Raw genomic sequence first — 16912 nt, forward strand, 5'->3', positions numbered from 1 at the left:
ATAGTATTGTATGCTCCGTACCGAGTGGTATGGTGAGGCACAGCAGACCATGACCCAAGCCCCTATGGCAGACTCTCTGGGGGCTAAAAGTCATTTTCAATCGTGTGCATGGACTAGTTTGGAAGATCTCATGGAGCTGGTTGCCCAGTTATGACAGGACCCATGAGCTTTGTCTAAGTTCTGGTCCCAGTTGTCCAAGATGTTTAAAGTGTACAAGAAGAAACAAGTCAAAATATTTTTGTTGTGCAGGGATTCTAGACTGATGTGATAGACGAATGTATATATTTGGTTGTTTGGGGTGGTCCCCTGAGGCTTTGGACCTTACTCGAGAGGCCGGGTGTGCTGAAGTTCCCCTTAAATAATCACTAGTGGGGAATTTTAAATTTGTGACAACGTTCTGGGTAACGTAGAAGATCGATCAAACGAGCAAACTGAACGTGAAGAGATTGTATTCAGCTTGAAATTTGACTCGAATTTGGCTCACATCATATTCAAACTGAATAACTAGAGTACTATTTTATGCTATGGGCTCGAATCCCTTGAACAAGATGCCTATTTAGATGGAACCTGAGCAAGAGGCATTGAAACTCTTTTGAGGCTTTCTTATTTATTGCTATAGAAAAGATCAGTCAATATGTAGGGTTAGTAATGGGTCGGGTATGGATCAGGTAGGCCATTATCTATACCTGACTCATATTTGGCTCAAGATGGGTAGAGCCTCGAGGCAAGATGGGGTGAGTTAGATAAGGTAGGCTGCACGGACCCATTACTACAAAAATTAATTTTGTTTATACTTTTTTTTTTTGCCTTAAAGGAGGGAATTTGTGAAGAGTAATATATATTTGGATCAGATTCTAAGAGAATTTTATCATTACCTGTACCTATCTCGAATCCGCTACGGGTCAAGCAAAGCCCTCCCTATTAGGGTAGGGTCAGACCAGGTCGGATATCGATGAAGCAAAATAAATTACCAATCATCATGCTACAAAATCCACATCTTGTGAATTAACTTGGCATAGACATCTTCATTTTGAACTTGTATTACCCATACCCCATGTTGTTATTCAGTGTGACAATCAAGTACAAAAAAATTGTCTTAGGTAATTTTTGGTTGCAGAATAAATGGGGGTAACCCTGGCGCTTCTCCTATTCAATCTGCCAAACAATATTTGATGCCTACAAAATAGTCTTATACCATCCCTATACCGCCACGAGGAATATCCCTCTCACTTGCGTTAAGCCTTATTCCAGCTCTGAGCTCAGACAGACTTATTCCCCTAAATTAGGCAGAATAAGGACCATATTGTCCTCCAGTTATTCTCCAGCCCCTATGCACTCTTCGAATATACAAAAAAGTGGGACACTAATTTTATTCTTGTGATGACATCCAAATCATTTCAAAATCCAACGCATATCAAATACATTGCATTCCTTGCACTTTGTCTTCTTTAAAGGACAAATCCTTATTCCATGGAATAAGTTCAAACCTCTATACTATCCAAATAACCTTTTCTTATTCCCAAAATTTATTTCCATTGCCACAACCCAACGCAGCCTTAATCCAATATTTCATGCTCAAACATAGCATATTAAGCTAGACTGCCATTTTCTTCGAGAAACGGTGACGGGTAATCAATTATCTCCTGAATATTGCTTTACAGAGCAACCAATGATGTAAATAAAGTTATGGCTTGATTCTAACACGGAAAAGCAATCAGCACTAATTCATAAATGGACAGCCTTAAAGCTGTGTAGATAAGCCAATAACCATTGGCCTGACCTTTCCTAGATACTTGTGCAGATAACACTGTTTCTAATACAGGGTTGGTTGCTGCCTTGCTCTCCTTTGAATGCCATGAGTTGAAAGCATGTTGTGTGCAATTTATTAATGGCTTCCCTGCGCAAAGCTCATTAAAAATGGCACAGTTGAGTTGTCCTGGTGTGACAAGCTCAAAATTTGGTGGTATGAACGATCTGGCTCTGGATGTACGTGCCATCGGCCCATTTGATCTGGGAAAAGAGAGAGCTACAATTTTTATGAGAAAAACTACTACGCTACGTGGAACAACTTCCAAGTCACCAACGTCAGGAACATGATATGTTGGGGATCGTCCCAACTGGGTCAAGAGGTTCTTGTTCTCCTTGTTTTGGGTACCAGCATAAATCCCTAAAGAAAATAAGATTCAGCAGTGACTGAGAGGTAGTAACTTCATGCAAGTCCTGTCAGCAGAAGGTTCAAAGGAGATCCCTTAATCACAATCTTTACACAGTAATTATTACTCCAGACCAGCCTATGCGTCAAGATTCTATGCATATCTTATGATTGTCTAAAAGTATCTGAATTAAGATGAAAAAAGCAGAGTATAACCTTTAATCGCAAGAACAAGAGTTCAATGGCAGCTCTACGGCTGGTATCCTGTTCAAAAAAACCAAAATGAACCTTATCAGAAATAAAGTTGAGATTTGTCATATTATCAACTCCAGTCTAAGGATGACCCCATCTTACCTTCCTTTAAAACTTATCCAAGAGTTGTATATTTGGGTTTGTACCTGAAACTCCTTAGGAGGTGCAGCAGGACCAATACCCGAGACTCATATCCTCCATCTCCATGTACATATCATTTTGTCATCAATGTTCTCATCCTCATCTAAACTTTACATCAGTGTCTCCGCATCCAGACTTGACAACAAGGTTAAACTGACGAGCACCACAACCCTATCAAGGTCTTCTGAAACATCTTAATCCATCACCGCACATCCAAGCTACAGGGAAACAATCCTTGGCTTGTGTTCCATTTCCTCATCTAACTGTCCAACTAACTGAAGTGCACTAATTCTGCAACCTGCATGACAAATTAATGGAAACCACCATTCGGCATCACCATCACCGCAGCTGGCCGATGGCCCAACCATTGAACTGCTAATCAACACCACCATTCGGCATCACCATCAGTCACATTGCCAACATCATCATCATCATCGCCTCAACCACCTTGGTGGCAAACCATCCAGCTGTTTATCATACACTTGCAATATAGGCATCCACATACATAATCAAGAAAGTCTATGGAATATTTGGATTTTTCTAATATTTAACATATACATATCTATATGATAACACAAGCCAACATGGTTATGGAATGGTTATAGAAATATTAGTTATGGAATAGTTATAGAAATATTACTAGTCACCGGCTGTAATCTGCCATACACTTGCTCATCAAACTAATGGCAGTCCATCGAGTGGTAAGTTTCATACCATTGCCCTTCGCAATTATATACACTGCTTGTTTGTATCACAAGTCCTTAAAGAGTAGCTGGAATCTGGGTATCCTCTCTGGTGGAAGTGGACAGGTCACGATCAGCTTACCCTTCATCGCCCCTCTAAATATGGCCTGCAAACAGAATAACAGAATGCAAAGTTTGAAATCCTTTCCAGAGAATACCTCACATACGAAATATATAAATAAATAAATAAAAGGAAACAGAATAAAATTACATTGTAACAAAGATTAATTCCAAAAGCAAACAAACATTCAGTAAAAGAAATAAAATAAAAAAGCAATAACTGACTCAATACACCACGTGGTTAAACATTATCAGCTGTAAGTCTCATATTTGAGATATGCAAAGATTTATAATATAAATTATATTTGCAAGATAACTGCTTTTGGAGACATAATTTTACCTGAAGGAATGCCCGACAACAATAAAGTGGAAGCAAACACATCACACAGCAAAAAAGAATATAAAATACTGACAGTGTAACAACCCAGGACCTCACTCAAAATGGCTAGCCGGAAGGTATTTATTTAGATTCTTTGATCCTGTATAAATACCCAAGATCTACCCAGCGAATAACTGATGTGGGACTAAACACACGCCCGCACGGATCCTCACATACTCCCCCTGTTTAAGCTCTGACGTCGTCGTCAGGCTAAGGGTTTAAATCTATTCAAATCTAATAAAAAATACCATGATCGGCCCGTGGTCAGCTCCAATGGATCCGTGCTGCAGTGTCCCCTAATCCACATAGGTTATTGGCCGGATCCGCTCTGATACCATTTGTAATAATCCAGGACCTCACCCAAAATGGCTAGCCGGAAGGTATTATTTGGGTTTCTTGATCCTGTATAAGTACCCAAGATCTACCCAGCAAATAACCGATGTGGGACTAAACACATGCCCGCACGAGTTCTCACATACTCCCCCCGTTCAAGCTCTGACGTCCTCGTCAGGCTAAGGGTTCAAATCCATCAAATCTAATCACAAATACCACGATTGATCTGTGGTCAGCCCCAATGGATCCGTGCTGCAGTGTTCCCTAGTCCACATAGGTTATAGGTCGGGTCCGCTCTGATACCATTTGTTACAACTCAGGACCTCACCCAAAATGGCTAGCCGGAAAGTATTATTTGGGTTCCTTAATCCTGTATAAGTACCCAAGATCTACCCAGCGAATAACCGATGTAGGACTAAATACACGCCCGCACGGGTCCTCACAGACAGTATATGGAAAGCATGGTGGAAGTTACTCCCAGACTTGTGAGAAAGCCATCCAACAGGGGATGGGGGGTTTGGTTGGATCGGTACACATTCAGAAAAAGAGGCTAGCAGTACAAGAGTTAACTCAACCAAGCATGGAGGGAGGAGGAAAAAAACTAAAAAGAGAGAAAAAACAGAAATCCTGCCTAAAGAAACAGAAAGACAAGGAAAACCAACCGGAACGATGCAAAGAAATCAGCTCTCTAACATAGCAAAACACAAATTACATAACAAAAAAGAGAACACCAGCTTCCCTTAATCATGCTGATCAGATAGGAAATCAGCAGGAGTTGTTCCCAGTAGCTAGCATCTTCACCTTAAGAGGAAAGATCTGGAAGAATTGACTTTTTAGTAGACTTTTAGCAGAACAAATATCAATCGCCCACTGATCCCCAAATATAGTAAATTGCTGATGACTAGTCGCATTATTAGAATAAATTCATCTATAACCTCAACTTTCATTAAAAAAAAAGCTAAAAAGGCCCAATCCTTCCTTTAAAAAACTGATCCAACTTTCTTATCCCTGACATTTTGTCCATAACAGAAGGAGAGTTGCAGGTCTTCCCTTTATCCCAAAAATCTACTCGTAAAAGTTCCAAACACATATAGCAAAATCGCTGTGGAGAAATAGGTGACTTCAGTTTCTTTGGCCTGCCTTCAAAAGAAACAGTGGGTACCTCCAATGGGACCTCTCCTATGTAAATTGTCTAAAGTCAGAACTCTATCATTTATTGTTAAGCAATTAAATATTCTTGCTTTCAACTCACCTGGAAACACACAATAACTTAGCAAAACCGCATAGCACACCATCATTATTGAACGATCTATAAAAAGATTTTAAACAGTAAAGATAACACAATAGGTGAAGTGGTGAACCTCCAAATTCTTGAATCACTTTGTCCAGCAGTTCCAGTCTCAGAAAGTAAACTAACTGGCTTCATTTATATCTGATCACCCAATACCCTGTTAAATTTGGGTTTGCACTGAATCATCACATTTGACCACTTATATTGAGATCTGATATTTGCCTTCTGATCACAAACCAATATGGATAGAGAAGAAAAACTAGAAGCCAGAAAACAATTGCACAACCAAATATATTTCCAGAACCTTAAATACTTTCGACTTGCAATCTTTGCACTGAATCCACAATTAAAACCTTCTGCAAAAAAACAAATAAACTGATCTCTTTGTAGTTGCCTTTACACTAAACATAAGTCTTCTGCTAACCCTGAATAATAAAGGTGCCCTAGCAGCTGAGAACTACTATCCTCCAACATCCTCCACAACCATTTCCCGATCCAATAAAATCTTTAATATTTTCACTCTGCCACTATTTTCCTTGCTTCTACTAGCCTTGTTCCAACACATGAGGCACTAGCCATGAATGTCATCCCATCGCCTCTGTGGATATGGTAAGCATTGTGATCTCCTTCCTTAAGCCAAACCACTCACGATCTTTGTATTTACATAATCCTCTCGTCTTAAAATTTCCTCTAGGCTCTTCTATTAAAAAACTTGACATTACAAATTTCTGTTTTTCAGACAGATCAACAGAATTTCTTTTCGTATCCATCTCCAAAACAACCAAAAGTGTCTGTAGAAAATCATTCTTTTGAGTAATTATGCTGCCAAATTCAGAAGCATCCCAGTTACTTAAAACCAAGGTCCGTCGTACCGGTACTAGTCGGCATACTGATGGCGTTCTGTACCGGCCCGTACTGGTTCTGTTGAATGGTCAGGTTTTAGGGTTCCGCGTACCGGGCCCATACCGGTCCGTACCAGTCCCGTACCGGTTCTTCAATAATAAGCTCCCGGTACCAGATTCCACGCTGATCCGGTACCGATCCTAGGCCGGACAGGTACAGCAGACCATGTTTAAAAATTTTTCTTAGCTTGTAAAATTTTAGAACCGGTACGGCAGACCATGCTTAAAACTTTTTCTTAGCTTGTAAAATTTTACCACCACTTTCCTCTCAGCTAAAATACTAATCACGCCATTCAGAATCATGAAAATGAACTTATTACAAATTTTCTAGCTACATTTTTCCATTCTGAACAAGTTCCCATGGAGATTATCATTTCTGATGTCTAAGCAAATAAGAGAATGATCTGACCCCACTCAAGGAAGGTCTCTACCCATAGCTATTGGATATCATTCTTCCCAGTCCAGACCAACCAGAACTGTGTGTCCAGTTTGAATAAACAGGTTCTTCTCTAACATTTGACCAGGTATATCTCCTCCACATAAAAGCTAAGTCAATACAATCAAAACCACCTACGTATCCATCTGCCCAACTGCCCATCCTACCAAATATTTTGACAAGGACTAGTGACATGAAGATCTCCAGCAATCAGCCAACGTTCAGAAATGATATTACAGATATTTCATAATTCATCCCAAAAGAATTCTTTTAAATATCTACCAGAACAACCAAAAATTGAAGTAAGAAGCCAAAATCTCCCACCACTCAAATTTTTCAAAACCACAGAAGTGGAATTTGTCCCCTTCCATTGCTTAACAACATCAAATACCTGCTCTTTCCAGCCAACCAGAACTCCACCTAAAACTATGACTGAATTTATCCAGCACCAATGACTGAATTTAGCTTTCTCTGGATGAGCATCACCTAATTGTGAAACAGAAAATCAATGAAGTTCCAGCAGAAGCTACCTCCCAACTGTATCCATGATCACACCACTTAGGAAAAGCAAATCGAGAAAGGAAAACCATCAGCTAGCATCCTCTTCCATCCAATTTTTTCCCTTCATCATTCTAAATTGACTTTCTATACCTAGAATCTCTAAGTCTTTCCCTAATCTCAAAGGCTTTCTCTCAATCAAAACCTTCCAATGCAGAAAAAAAAGTAACACAGATCCATCCAGCATTCGCATAATCCATTTCTCAATATTATGTATCCAGCACCTCTTTCTTGCACAGAGCTTCACAAATCCATATTCCTCAATAAGATCCAGCATCCTATTCCATATTTTCCCTTTGTTCCATTTTTGTTGCTTTCTAGAGCTTTTCCTCAATAAGAAAGACTTAGCAATCTGTTCCCTGAAGCACTTACTGATGGTTTGCAACATCAGCTACATGCAAGAGGCAAGCTAAGAATCAACAAACAGAATACCAACACCTCACTTGATATGCTTTTTGGTTCTAAAAAACAGAATTTTGATGCTAATTAAATATTCCTCCTTAAAAGAGCTTCCCTACATCTTCATTGGCATGTCAAATCATCTCAATTGATTCTCCATCACTTTGTCCTTAATTTGAACAACTCCTAACACTTCACTAATATGCATGTTCCTTATTCTATCGTTCTTGTTTTTACCATAGATGCATCTTAATGTTCTCATTTTGTACACATGCATACTTGGACCTTCTTTATATTTCAAGCCATACAACAGTGTGGGTCTTACTTGTGCTGTACTAAAGTTCCTTTAAGTCACCAAGAAATGAGGATCAATTAAGCTGAAACCAAGTAGCTGGGACAAGGCTGGATGGTCGTGATTATTTATGTATTATTTACAACAACTTACATTTGCCTTTCAAGTTGGCTCACATCTACAGCCCTCTCTATGACCATATTATCTTGGAAGTGTCTACTAAATTGCAAGGGCAACTGATACAGTTTTATTGGAAATTTTTCTAGCCTCGCTAGTTTTACTCTGCTGTTAAACTATCTAAGTCCATTCAAATCCTTATTTGAGATTTCAAAGAGCTGCTTATAATTGGCTTAAGTCATTCTCCATTGAGAAAATAATAATAACAACATGCCAACTTAGTCTCCAAATCTCTCTTGCAAATATTAATAGATGATTTGCATAGGACAAACGCACAACAAAACTAATTCCTTAACAATAAAAAATAATCAAATTCAATCATCAGTTTTTCTCGTTTGCACTATAAAACATCCTACTGAAAATTACAAAAACAAATAAACAAAAATAAAATAGGATCCCCTAACCTTTCCTTCTTCCAATGAATGCACCTAAGGCCCCATTCAATCCATTCACAAAAATAAGAAATCTAGTGAATTCAGTAATGAACCTTTCACCAATTAACCTAGTCATCGCTAGAAACCGTCATCTCTAGGAAAAAGAAGACCCACTCCACATTGTCATCAACAAGGTTCACCATCCTAGTACCAAACCCTGTACCGGTACCATCCTATTACAGTGTCGGTCTATGGTGTGGTGTAAGATGATGAAGAGTACCGAGTGTCGGTTGAGACTACATACCGATTTAGTACTGGTACAATACGATACATTTGATACGATACGGTACCAACAGTACGGAAAACCTTGGTCATAAACCTTTTGAAAGCAAACTTATAAACAAGGCCTGAGTTTCCAGCATGCTGTGCAAAATTTGTCTATAGGCCCTAAGAGATGAGCTAGAAATCAACTAAAATAGAGTGAAAATAGTCTGGTTTGCCAATATTCAACCATGCTCTCTACAGTTGTTGTTCAATGAGGAAAAGCCAAGATGGGGTATAATAGTCAAGAGATAATATAAAGTTAAAACCAAAAGACAACAAAGGTTCTGGCTGAACCAAATGCTCCAGTGCACTAAGAATCTAAGATTACATGACCAGAAAAGGCAAAATCTTCAACCACTGTCAATAGTTTGATAAGGATAATTTAAAACAGAGCAGAATAAAGTCCATGCAAAATATCCTAAAGATAATGTAGAAGTTTAAAAAAAAAGAAAGGAAACTCGAAACAAAGAGGAAATGTGCTGAAAAGATGACAAGAAACATAAAGTGAGCACGAAAGACATTGGTATGCTTTGCTACAACAACTGTACTTATCAAAGATGAAATAGAATATGCCAACTGGCACCAAACAAAGTGACAATTAAAATGCACCACTGTAGATTTAGAAAAGATAATGATGAGAAAATATCCTGCGTTTTAAAAACAAAATGAATGTCTTACAATAGCAGAAGGGCCAGATTGTTCTCCCAGAATGAGCGAATTAATTAATAAGCATTTTACGGCTCAATACAACTTCTTTTCCAGCTATTCCAAAATAACAGGGCAATAGGTCTTCCAAATCAAAGTGTATCAGAATAAGAACATAATCTGAACTTGGAAAACATATTTATCAGTATTGTTTATATTCTACAGCAATGAGACCTCACCTAAATTACAAAAGTCAGATGAATCCACTCGATTGATACAACTCAATGGATCCACATCAGAAAAGACCAACAAAATTTACTTCTAAAAGAATCTTCCTAGTGCAATGGGTACTACTGACCTCTACAACATCAATAAAGTCTTGTTTTCCATGAAAAGAACCTATCCATTTAGTGTGATCAGCAGTCCTGAATTATAAGAAAAATATAACTGCTTCAGTAAACAAGATATCACTAATAGGTGCCAGAATACGTCAAAGAAAAGCATAAAACCTACACAATTCTTAAACATGTATATGGGTATTTAGATCGACAAAAAGAAAAGGTGTTAGAACAAATATGAAATATAATTTGAATTAAATAATATCTAGACTAGTTTTCATAACATAGTAGAATAGAAAAATCAGAAGGCTTTGAACTAGGTGATAGCCCAGTGGTTGCACCTTTCCTCCACACGAAAGAGGTCCCAGGTTTAAAATTTGGGAGGTATTTCCTAAATTTGGACCTGTGTAATTCCACAGAGAGGCCTTCCCTTCTTTTCCCTCAAAATAAAAAAATAAGAAGACTATATTTATTAGGTGTTTCATCTTCTATATAATTAAAACATTACAGCATTAGCCTTTTTCTGCTATCTGACAAGTAATTAATTAAGCAATACCAGCATGTCAATGTCATTCTTGATTTCGAAAAATTCAATATTTGTGTTTGGTGAAAGATATGATTTTAGCATGCGCTATCATAAACCTTAAACGAGTGATCATAAGCATAAGTCATAAAATATACATCAAATTATATACTATATACAGTTACATCGAGAGGAAGTTAACATCAAGAAATAACGAAAGATGCTAGAACTGTACATGCCATTTTAACTTCTACATGCTTTAAAACAACTATAGTATAGGTGTTATATTGTTGTCAAACTTCATGTTCATCATCTAAATTCCTGAATATGGTTAAGACTGCAAGATTATAAAACATTATATTAAAGTTATAACAAACCTTCATCCTTAAACCATGTCATTATTGTGGGATCTGTTTTGCAAGCCATGCTGAACTTAGCTTTTGGATGAGTCCAACTCTCCACCAGTGTTTAGAATATGGAATCTGAGAGTCATATGTATCTAAAGCATCTAAAACACATTTAAGTCACAGGTGAGCAAGTTCAGCTAGTAATTGGGGTTTTACAATGACCCCGTTCACCTCATCGTAATGTCCAATTAGAAATGGCAACTTGGGAAACAAAAGAGAAAAATATACTTAAAAGAAAATCATAGCCTCAAGGGTCGAATACATATAGGTATGTCAAAAATAATAGGCCCTGGGTGACTGAAACCAATACTAGAACAGGATGACTTCTAACTAACAAAAAATAGAATGATATGTTAGAAAAATGACTTAAGTTATAGTAGAAAGTTATGCTTGTCCATAAGAAGAATGTTAACTAAATTTTCTTATAGGGGTTTAACAAACAAGAAATAAATAAACCCGGCTCAAAAAATTTCTTAGCATGACAAAAGAGCTTTTGTCAGGATAGTACTTGCATATACCAAAAGTCTACATGGTCAAGCCCATCCCCACCAACAAGAATGAACCGCATGGAAACTCAAATCACATGTATTATATCAATTGTCTAAGAAATTAGTAGTTATTGTGCATATCATGTAATAAGCAAAACCTTGCAAGAAGTCCGGAAATTACTGGAACTTTAAACTTGAAATATGATTTCATCAACTTTAGAATAACAAGATGGTCAGATGTATGAACAGCTCAAATTGTCACATGAAATATGAAACAGGCTGTGCAAACAGAGATAAGAAAAAGAAAATGAAAGACTGCTAGAGCTGTGTAAAAATGTGATATTTAGTAAGTGAATCTTACCCTGAGTCCATCTTCATGTGATGAGCATTGAAGAAGAATATAGTTGACGGTATCAATGTAATGTCAAAATAATTAACATAAACCTGAATCTCCTCAGCATCTGTATCAACTAAAGCTATCGTTGCAAACTTTGAAATTTCTCGAGAAGACTTGGAAAGCTGTTCAAATCAGATGATGGAAAGCATAATGTTAAGAAAAGCAGGAAAAATAAAAAAATGAATAAGAACATTAAAATATTAAATATTACTATGCAAATAGCATGACATAACGCAAAGTGATCTTTTGAGAAATGAGAGCATAGATGAAAAAGGCGTTTGCAGACACCAGGAATCACAGCGAAGAAGGCTTAAATAGTTGATGGCGAAACAAGATTTACTCTATATTATACACACTATTGTCTCGGTTCCTTGAAAATGCCATAGTAATTGCGGGACTCCTCTCCCACCTACAAAATTTAGATCATAAATTTTTTCTTTAATTTATTACAAAAAATAATGATATCCTGACATTCAACTATTTTAAGATTGTCTTCTTTTTCCTTGTGAGATGCGGCAACTTCAGAATAGCATTTGTTAAAGCACAATGCAAACCACAAAGCTCCAACCTAAAAATCAACTCGAATGCAAGCGCATGCAGAAACCACTTAGTAATAGCTTGCAATGGCAAAGGCATCCTATTAGAAGCAAAAATCATATGAGATGCACAAAGAAGTCATGCGAGGTTAGAGCGTTGATGAGATGTATAGTGCTTAAATAGGCTGTCCCGGTATGCCGACTGATTTGAAAAATTCAAACACATAAAAACTTATTAAAACATTAGATTGTAGAAAGAAAATCAAGCAAAATAAAGCCAAGTCAGAAAATCCTTTTGCAAATTTTCATGTTCTTGATAAACTATTTCAATGTAACATGACATGTTAGCTAGTAAACAAGATTTTTTCTCTTTTTTTCTGTAGATTATAAACAATAATATCAATTCATCATTCAAAATTATGTACTAAAAAATCAGAATCAATGCAGCAAGGGTAAAAACAGAGTTTAGGTCATAAATTAAACATTGCAATCGAAATAACCGAAGCATTGCAGTGACGCAAAGTGACATAACAAAGTAAAGCATGAAATACAGAGAATTTCATGGTATTGCGAGAGCATCATCAAGCCAACCTAATGAAAGACAGAATCCTGATGCGATTGGCAACAAACTAAGATACATGTTGTAATCTGAAAGAGAAATTGGGGCATACGATGTCGTCGAGCTGAAGACAGGCGGGATCGGAGCTGCGGCCGAAGCGGAGGACGAGGACCTTGTCGAGGGTGTCCCTGATGATCCCGTCCACCTCCCTCTTCCGAGTCAGAGTCGGCAGAAGAAAGGAGCTCATCTCCCCTCTCCCTCTCCCCTCCCTCTCCCCTCCGCGCACGTGAGATGCCCGTGATATAGAGACGGAGGCGAGAGAGGCGAGAGAGGCAGAGAGAAAAGTGGCGTTTGGCTATCTAAATGGCATCACGATGGTGAAATAATTTTTATTCTAAAATAACCTGATTCCAATAATTTAAAATTATCATAGTATGCTATATTTTAATATTAATTTTTTTAAATATTCATAAATAACAAATTTGATGTTTTATAAAAATCCAAGATTACCGACTATATAATACAAAAACAACTCCTTATATATTCCATCATAATATATTTAAAATATATTTTAATAAATATTGATAAAATATATTATTTATACTTATAATATATTATTTTTAAATACTAATATTTATTTTGATTATAAAAATAAGCAAATAGAAGTAGTATATTAGATAATTTCGTTGTATAAATATTAAGGTACAATAATATATTTCTACTATAATTTCACATTATCGTTGAATAATAATATGACAATAATATGATCAAAAATATATTATAGTATAATATATATTATAAATAATATATATAATATTAACATAATATAATATCACATATATAATAATGACATATAATATATTGATGATGCATTGATATACTAATTTTTCCGACTAAACTAAGGGGCACTTTCATTTTCATTAGATTTAGTATGGATAAAAAAAAATTAGTCTTCGATTCTCGACGGCCCAAAATCATTGCCCCGAGGTGATCTTGCAAGCATCTAGAGGCAGAAAATCCATATGTTTCTACAAAACAAAAAAAAATAAATAAAAACCCACTCAGATAATTTTCTAAATTTGCTATAGAGGCCACACTAATTAAATTCCAGCACTTATACCTGAGATCAATCAAATACGTGTAGAAATTTATTCCCAAAAAGATAACTATACAAATAACCACAAAAATTCAAGAACCCATGACCACTGATATACATCCAAATATTGGATGAATTGATCTTTGGGAATAAATGTCGGTGTTGTCAAGGAGAATGACATGTGGGGCAATGATATGGATCAGAGAAGAAGGAAAAGAAAGAGTTGAACAACAAACAACTTTGGGTTTCTTCGAGGGAACCCGACCTCCACAATAAGCCAAATATTTGGGTGATCAAATCTCCCTTTTTTCATTGTTAATGTAACTTAAATACCATACTGGCATAACAGCCATGAACCCACGTACAACATAATAAAATAACTAAAACAAACTTAACAGAACACTGAAACATCCCATGAAACAAACACCAACCCACGACTCAACAAAACACCATCCATCCCATGAACAGAACACTAACCCATGACTTAAAAGAACACCATCCTATGAAACAGAACACCAACCCACGATTGCATGTTATCTAACAGAACACTAACTCAACTGACATGTAACCAAATGGACACCATAGCAACACGTAACACGTAAGGAACCCATAACATTGCCCTCCTGTTTAAGCAACCGTGTCCCCACGGTTAGAAAATTTCTGGTGCAGCACGTGATAGTCTTCCCAAGTTGCATCGGATACATCAACACCGACCCATTTGACAAGAACTTCGGTAGCTGCTCTGTTTCCACGTTGAACCATGCAACGCTGGAGGATAGCCTCTGGTTCAGGATGGAAAGTCCCATCTGGTGTCAAAGGAGGAAGAGTTGGGGAGGTGATAGCGCCAGACCCAAGCTTCTTCTTGAGAAGGGAGACATGAAAAACAGGGTGCAAGCGAGTCTCTAGTGGAAGAGCTAGTTTGTAAGCGACTGCTCCAATGCGTTGTATTACTTGAAAAGGTCCATAAAATCTGGGAGAACGCTTGAACTTGCGACGGACAGCTACTGAATGTTACCGATATGGTTGGAGGCATAAAAAGACCCAATCCCCAATGTTGAATTCTCGATCTGTTCTGTGCAAATCAGCAGTCTCTTTCATGCGCTCCTGCGCTCGATGTAGGTGTTCCTTGAGTAAGCTTAGGATCTGGTCACGGGACTTGAGATTATCTTCAACCTCCTGTACCTTAGTAGTCCCTGGAATGTAGGAAACCAATCGAGGTGGAGCAACCCCATATACAGCTTCAAAAGGTGTGAGTTGTGTGGACGTGTGAGTGTTGGTATTATACCAAAACTCAGCTAAAGGAAGCCACTGGGACCAATCTTTTGGGCGTGAACCAGCAAAACAACGAAGATAATGTTCCACACTCTTGTTCACAATCTCAGATTGTCCGTCAGATTGGGGATGATATGCAGAGCTATGAGCGAGCACGATTCCCTGCAAACGGAACAATTCTTCCCAAAACCGACTGGTGAAAATTGGGTCCCTATCACTTACAATAGAAGTTGGCATGCCGTGTAACTTGAAAACATTATCAAGAAAGAGATGAGCTATTTTGGCGGCAGTATAAGGATGTGATAACTTAATGTAATGAGCATATTTGCTCAGACGATCAACAACCACATAGACTACATCACAGCCATGCGACATAGGGAGACCTTCGATAAAATCCATAGAAATTTCAGTCCATACCTGTGATGGAATTGGAAGTGGTTGTAGGAGACCTGCCGGAGAGATATTCTCAGATTTGTTGCATTGATAGCTATCACATTCACGAATAAAGTTCTTGATATCGGAGCTCATTCCCTTCCAGTAGAATTCCTGCTTGGCACGCTGCAGCGTTTTGTGAAACCCAGAGTGGCCCCCAAGTGGGCTAGAATGGATTTGCTGGAGTTAAATCGAAATGGCATGCTAGAACCCACGTACACCCTTCCCTTATAATATAAAAGTCCATTATGCAGTTGATATTTGGAAGAGTCCAACATACCTTGACTTAACTGCCGGAGAAGTTCTTGAAACTTTAAATCCGTGTCACATTCAGACTTCAGCTCCCCTGCCCAAGCTGCAATTGGACTTGAGATAGCAATAAGAGTGGCTTCTTCCGAGTCATCTTCATGGCATTGTGAAAGGGCGTCTGCCACCCGATTTTCTTTCCCTGCTTTATACTCCACATGCATATCATACCCCAATAACTTTGATGCCCATTTTTGTTGCATCGGTGTACCAATTCGTTGCCCCAAAAGAAACTTGAGTGCTTGTTGATCTGTGCGAACTTTGAAGGGTTGGCCAAGGAGGTAAGGTTGCCACTTACGGACAGCAATAACAAGAGCCAAGAGTTCCTTTTCATAAGTGGATAAGTGTAGGTTCCGACCCTTGAGTGCATGACTTAGGAATGCAATTGGCCGATCTCCTTGTGTAAGAACTGCACCTATGCCTGAACCGGAAGCGTCACACTCAATGATGAAAGGCTTTGTAAAATCAGGAAGTGCAAGCACCGGGGAATGGGACACAGCAAGCTTGAGCTGGTTAAAAGCTTCCATTGTAGCAGGGGTCCATTGGAAGGAGTCCTTCTTCAACAGGGATGTTAATGGGGCAGCAATCTTCCCATAATCCTTGATGAATTTTCGGTAGTAATCGGTAAGCCCCAGAAACCCATGCAAAGATTTAATGTTTCGAGGCTCCGGCCAAGAGATCATTGCTTCAATTTTGCCTGGATCAGCTTCTACCCTAGAACTTGAAATAATGTGCCCCAAATAATCAACTTGAGAGCATCCAAACTTGCATTTGGTTAGCTTTGCATACAATTTATGCTCTTTTAACACTGAAAGAACCACCCTTAAATGCTGCAAATGATCATCCATAGAACGACTATAAACAAGAATATCATCAAAAAACACAAGAACAAACCTCCGAAGGTAAGGGCGAAAGATGTCGTTCATGAGCCCTTGGAAGGTTGCGGGGGCATTTATTAAACCAAAGGGCATCACAAGGAATTCATAATGACCTTGATGAGTACGGAATGCCATTTTAGGAATATCTGCAGGAGAGACTCGAATTTGATGGTAACCTGAACAGAGATCGAGCTTGGAAAACACAGTGGCACCATGGAACTC

The 16912-nt window shown here is 38.0% G+C and overlaps 1 protein-coding gene across 4 annotated transcripts; it reads right to left on the minus strand.

Moving 5' to 3' along the window:
* Positions 1-1605: 1605 nt before the first annotated feature.
* Positions 1606-13034, minus strand: LOC103717531 (mRNA splicing factor, thioredoxin-like U5 snRNP). Of its 4 annotated transcripts, none has more exons than XM_088720100.2 (6): positions 12819-13034; positions 11576-11733; positions 9817-9883; positions 2551-3395; positions 2369-2416; positions 1606-2167 (listed from the first exon to the last, which is right to left on the minus strand). In XM_088720100.2, exons 1-4 carry the CDS (start codon positions 12951-12953, stop codon positions 3297-3299), a joined length of 459 nt encoding a protein of 152 aa, XP_088576226.2. In that variant the 5' UTR covers positions 12954-13034; the 3' UTR covers positions 1606-2167; positions 2369-2416; positions 2551-3296. The 4 variants fall into 4 exon arrangements, with proteins under 4 accessions (XP_088576226.2, XP_088576225.2, XP_088576224.2 ...); XM_088720099.2 differs by having other exon boundaries at positions 1606-2220; XM_088720098.2 differs by having other exon boundaries at positions 2507-3395.
* Between the last annotated feature and the right edge of the window lie 3878 nt (positions 13035-16912).

The sequence above is a fragment of the Phoenix dactylifera genome, chromosome 4, assembly GCF_051530095.1.
Source record: "Phoenix dactylifera cultivar Ajwa chromosome 4, Ajwa_hap1_PhDact_Kaust_v1.1, whole genome shotgun sequence".
NCBI classification, from domain to species: domain Eukaryota; kingdom Viridiplantae; phylum Streptophyta; class Magnoliopsida; order Arecales; family Arecaceae; genus Phoenix; species Phoenix dactylifera.

Coding starts and splice junctions, on each gene's coding strand:
- LOC103717531 (XM_088720100.2), bottom strand. CDS start 12,953: ATGAGCTCCTTTCTTCTGCCGACTCTGACTCGGAAGAGGGAGGTGGAC. Junction 11,734..12,818: donor GTCTTCAGCTCGACGACATC/GTATGCCCCAAT, acceptor TGATTTGAACAG/CTTTCCAAGTCTTCTCGAGA. Junction 9,884..11,575: donor CACATGAAGATGGACTCAGG/GTAAGATTCACT, acceptor CTTATAATTCAG/GACTGCTGATCACACTAAAT.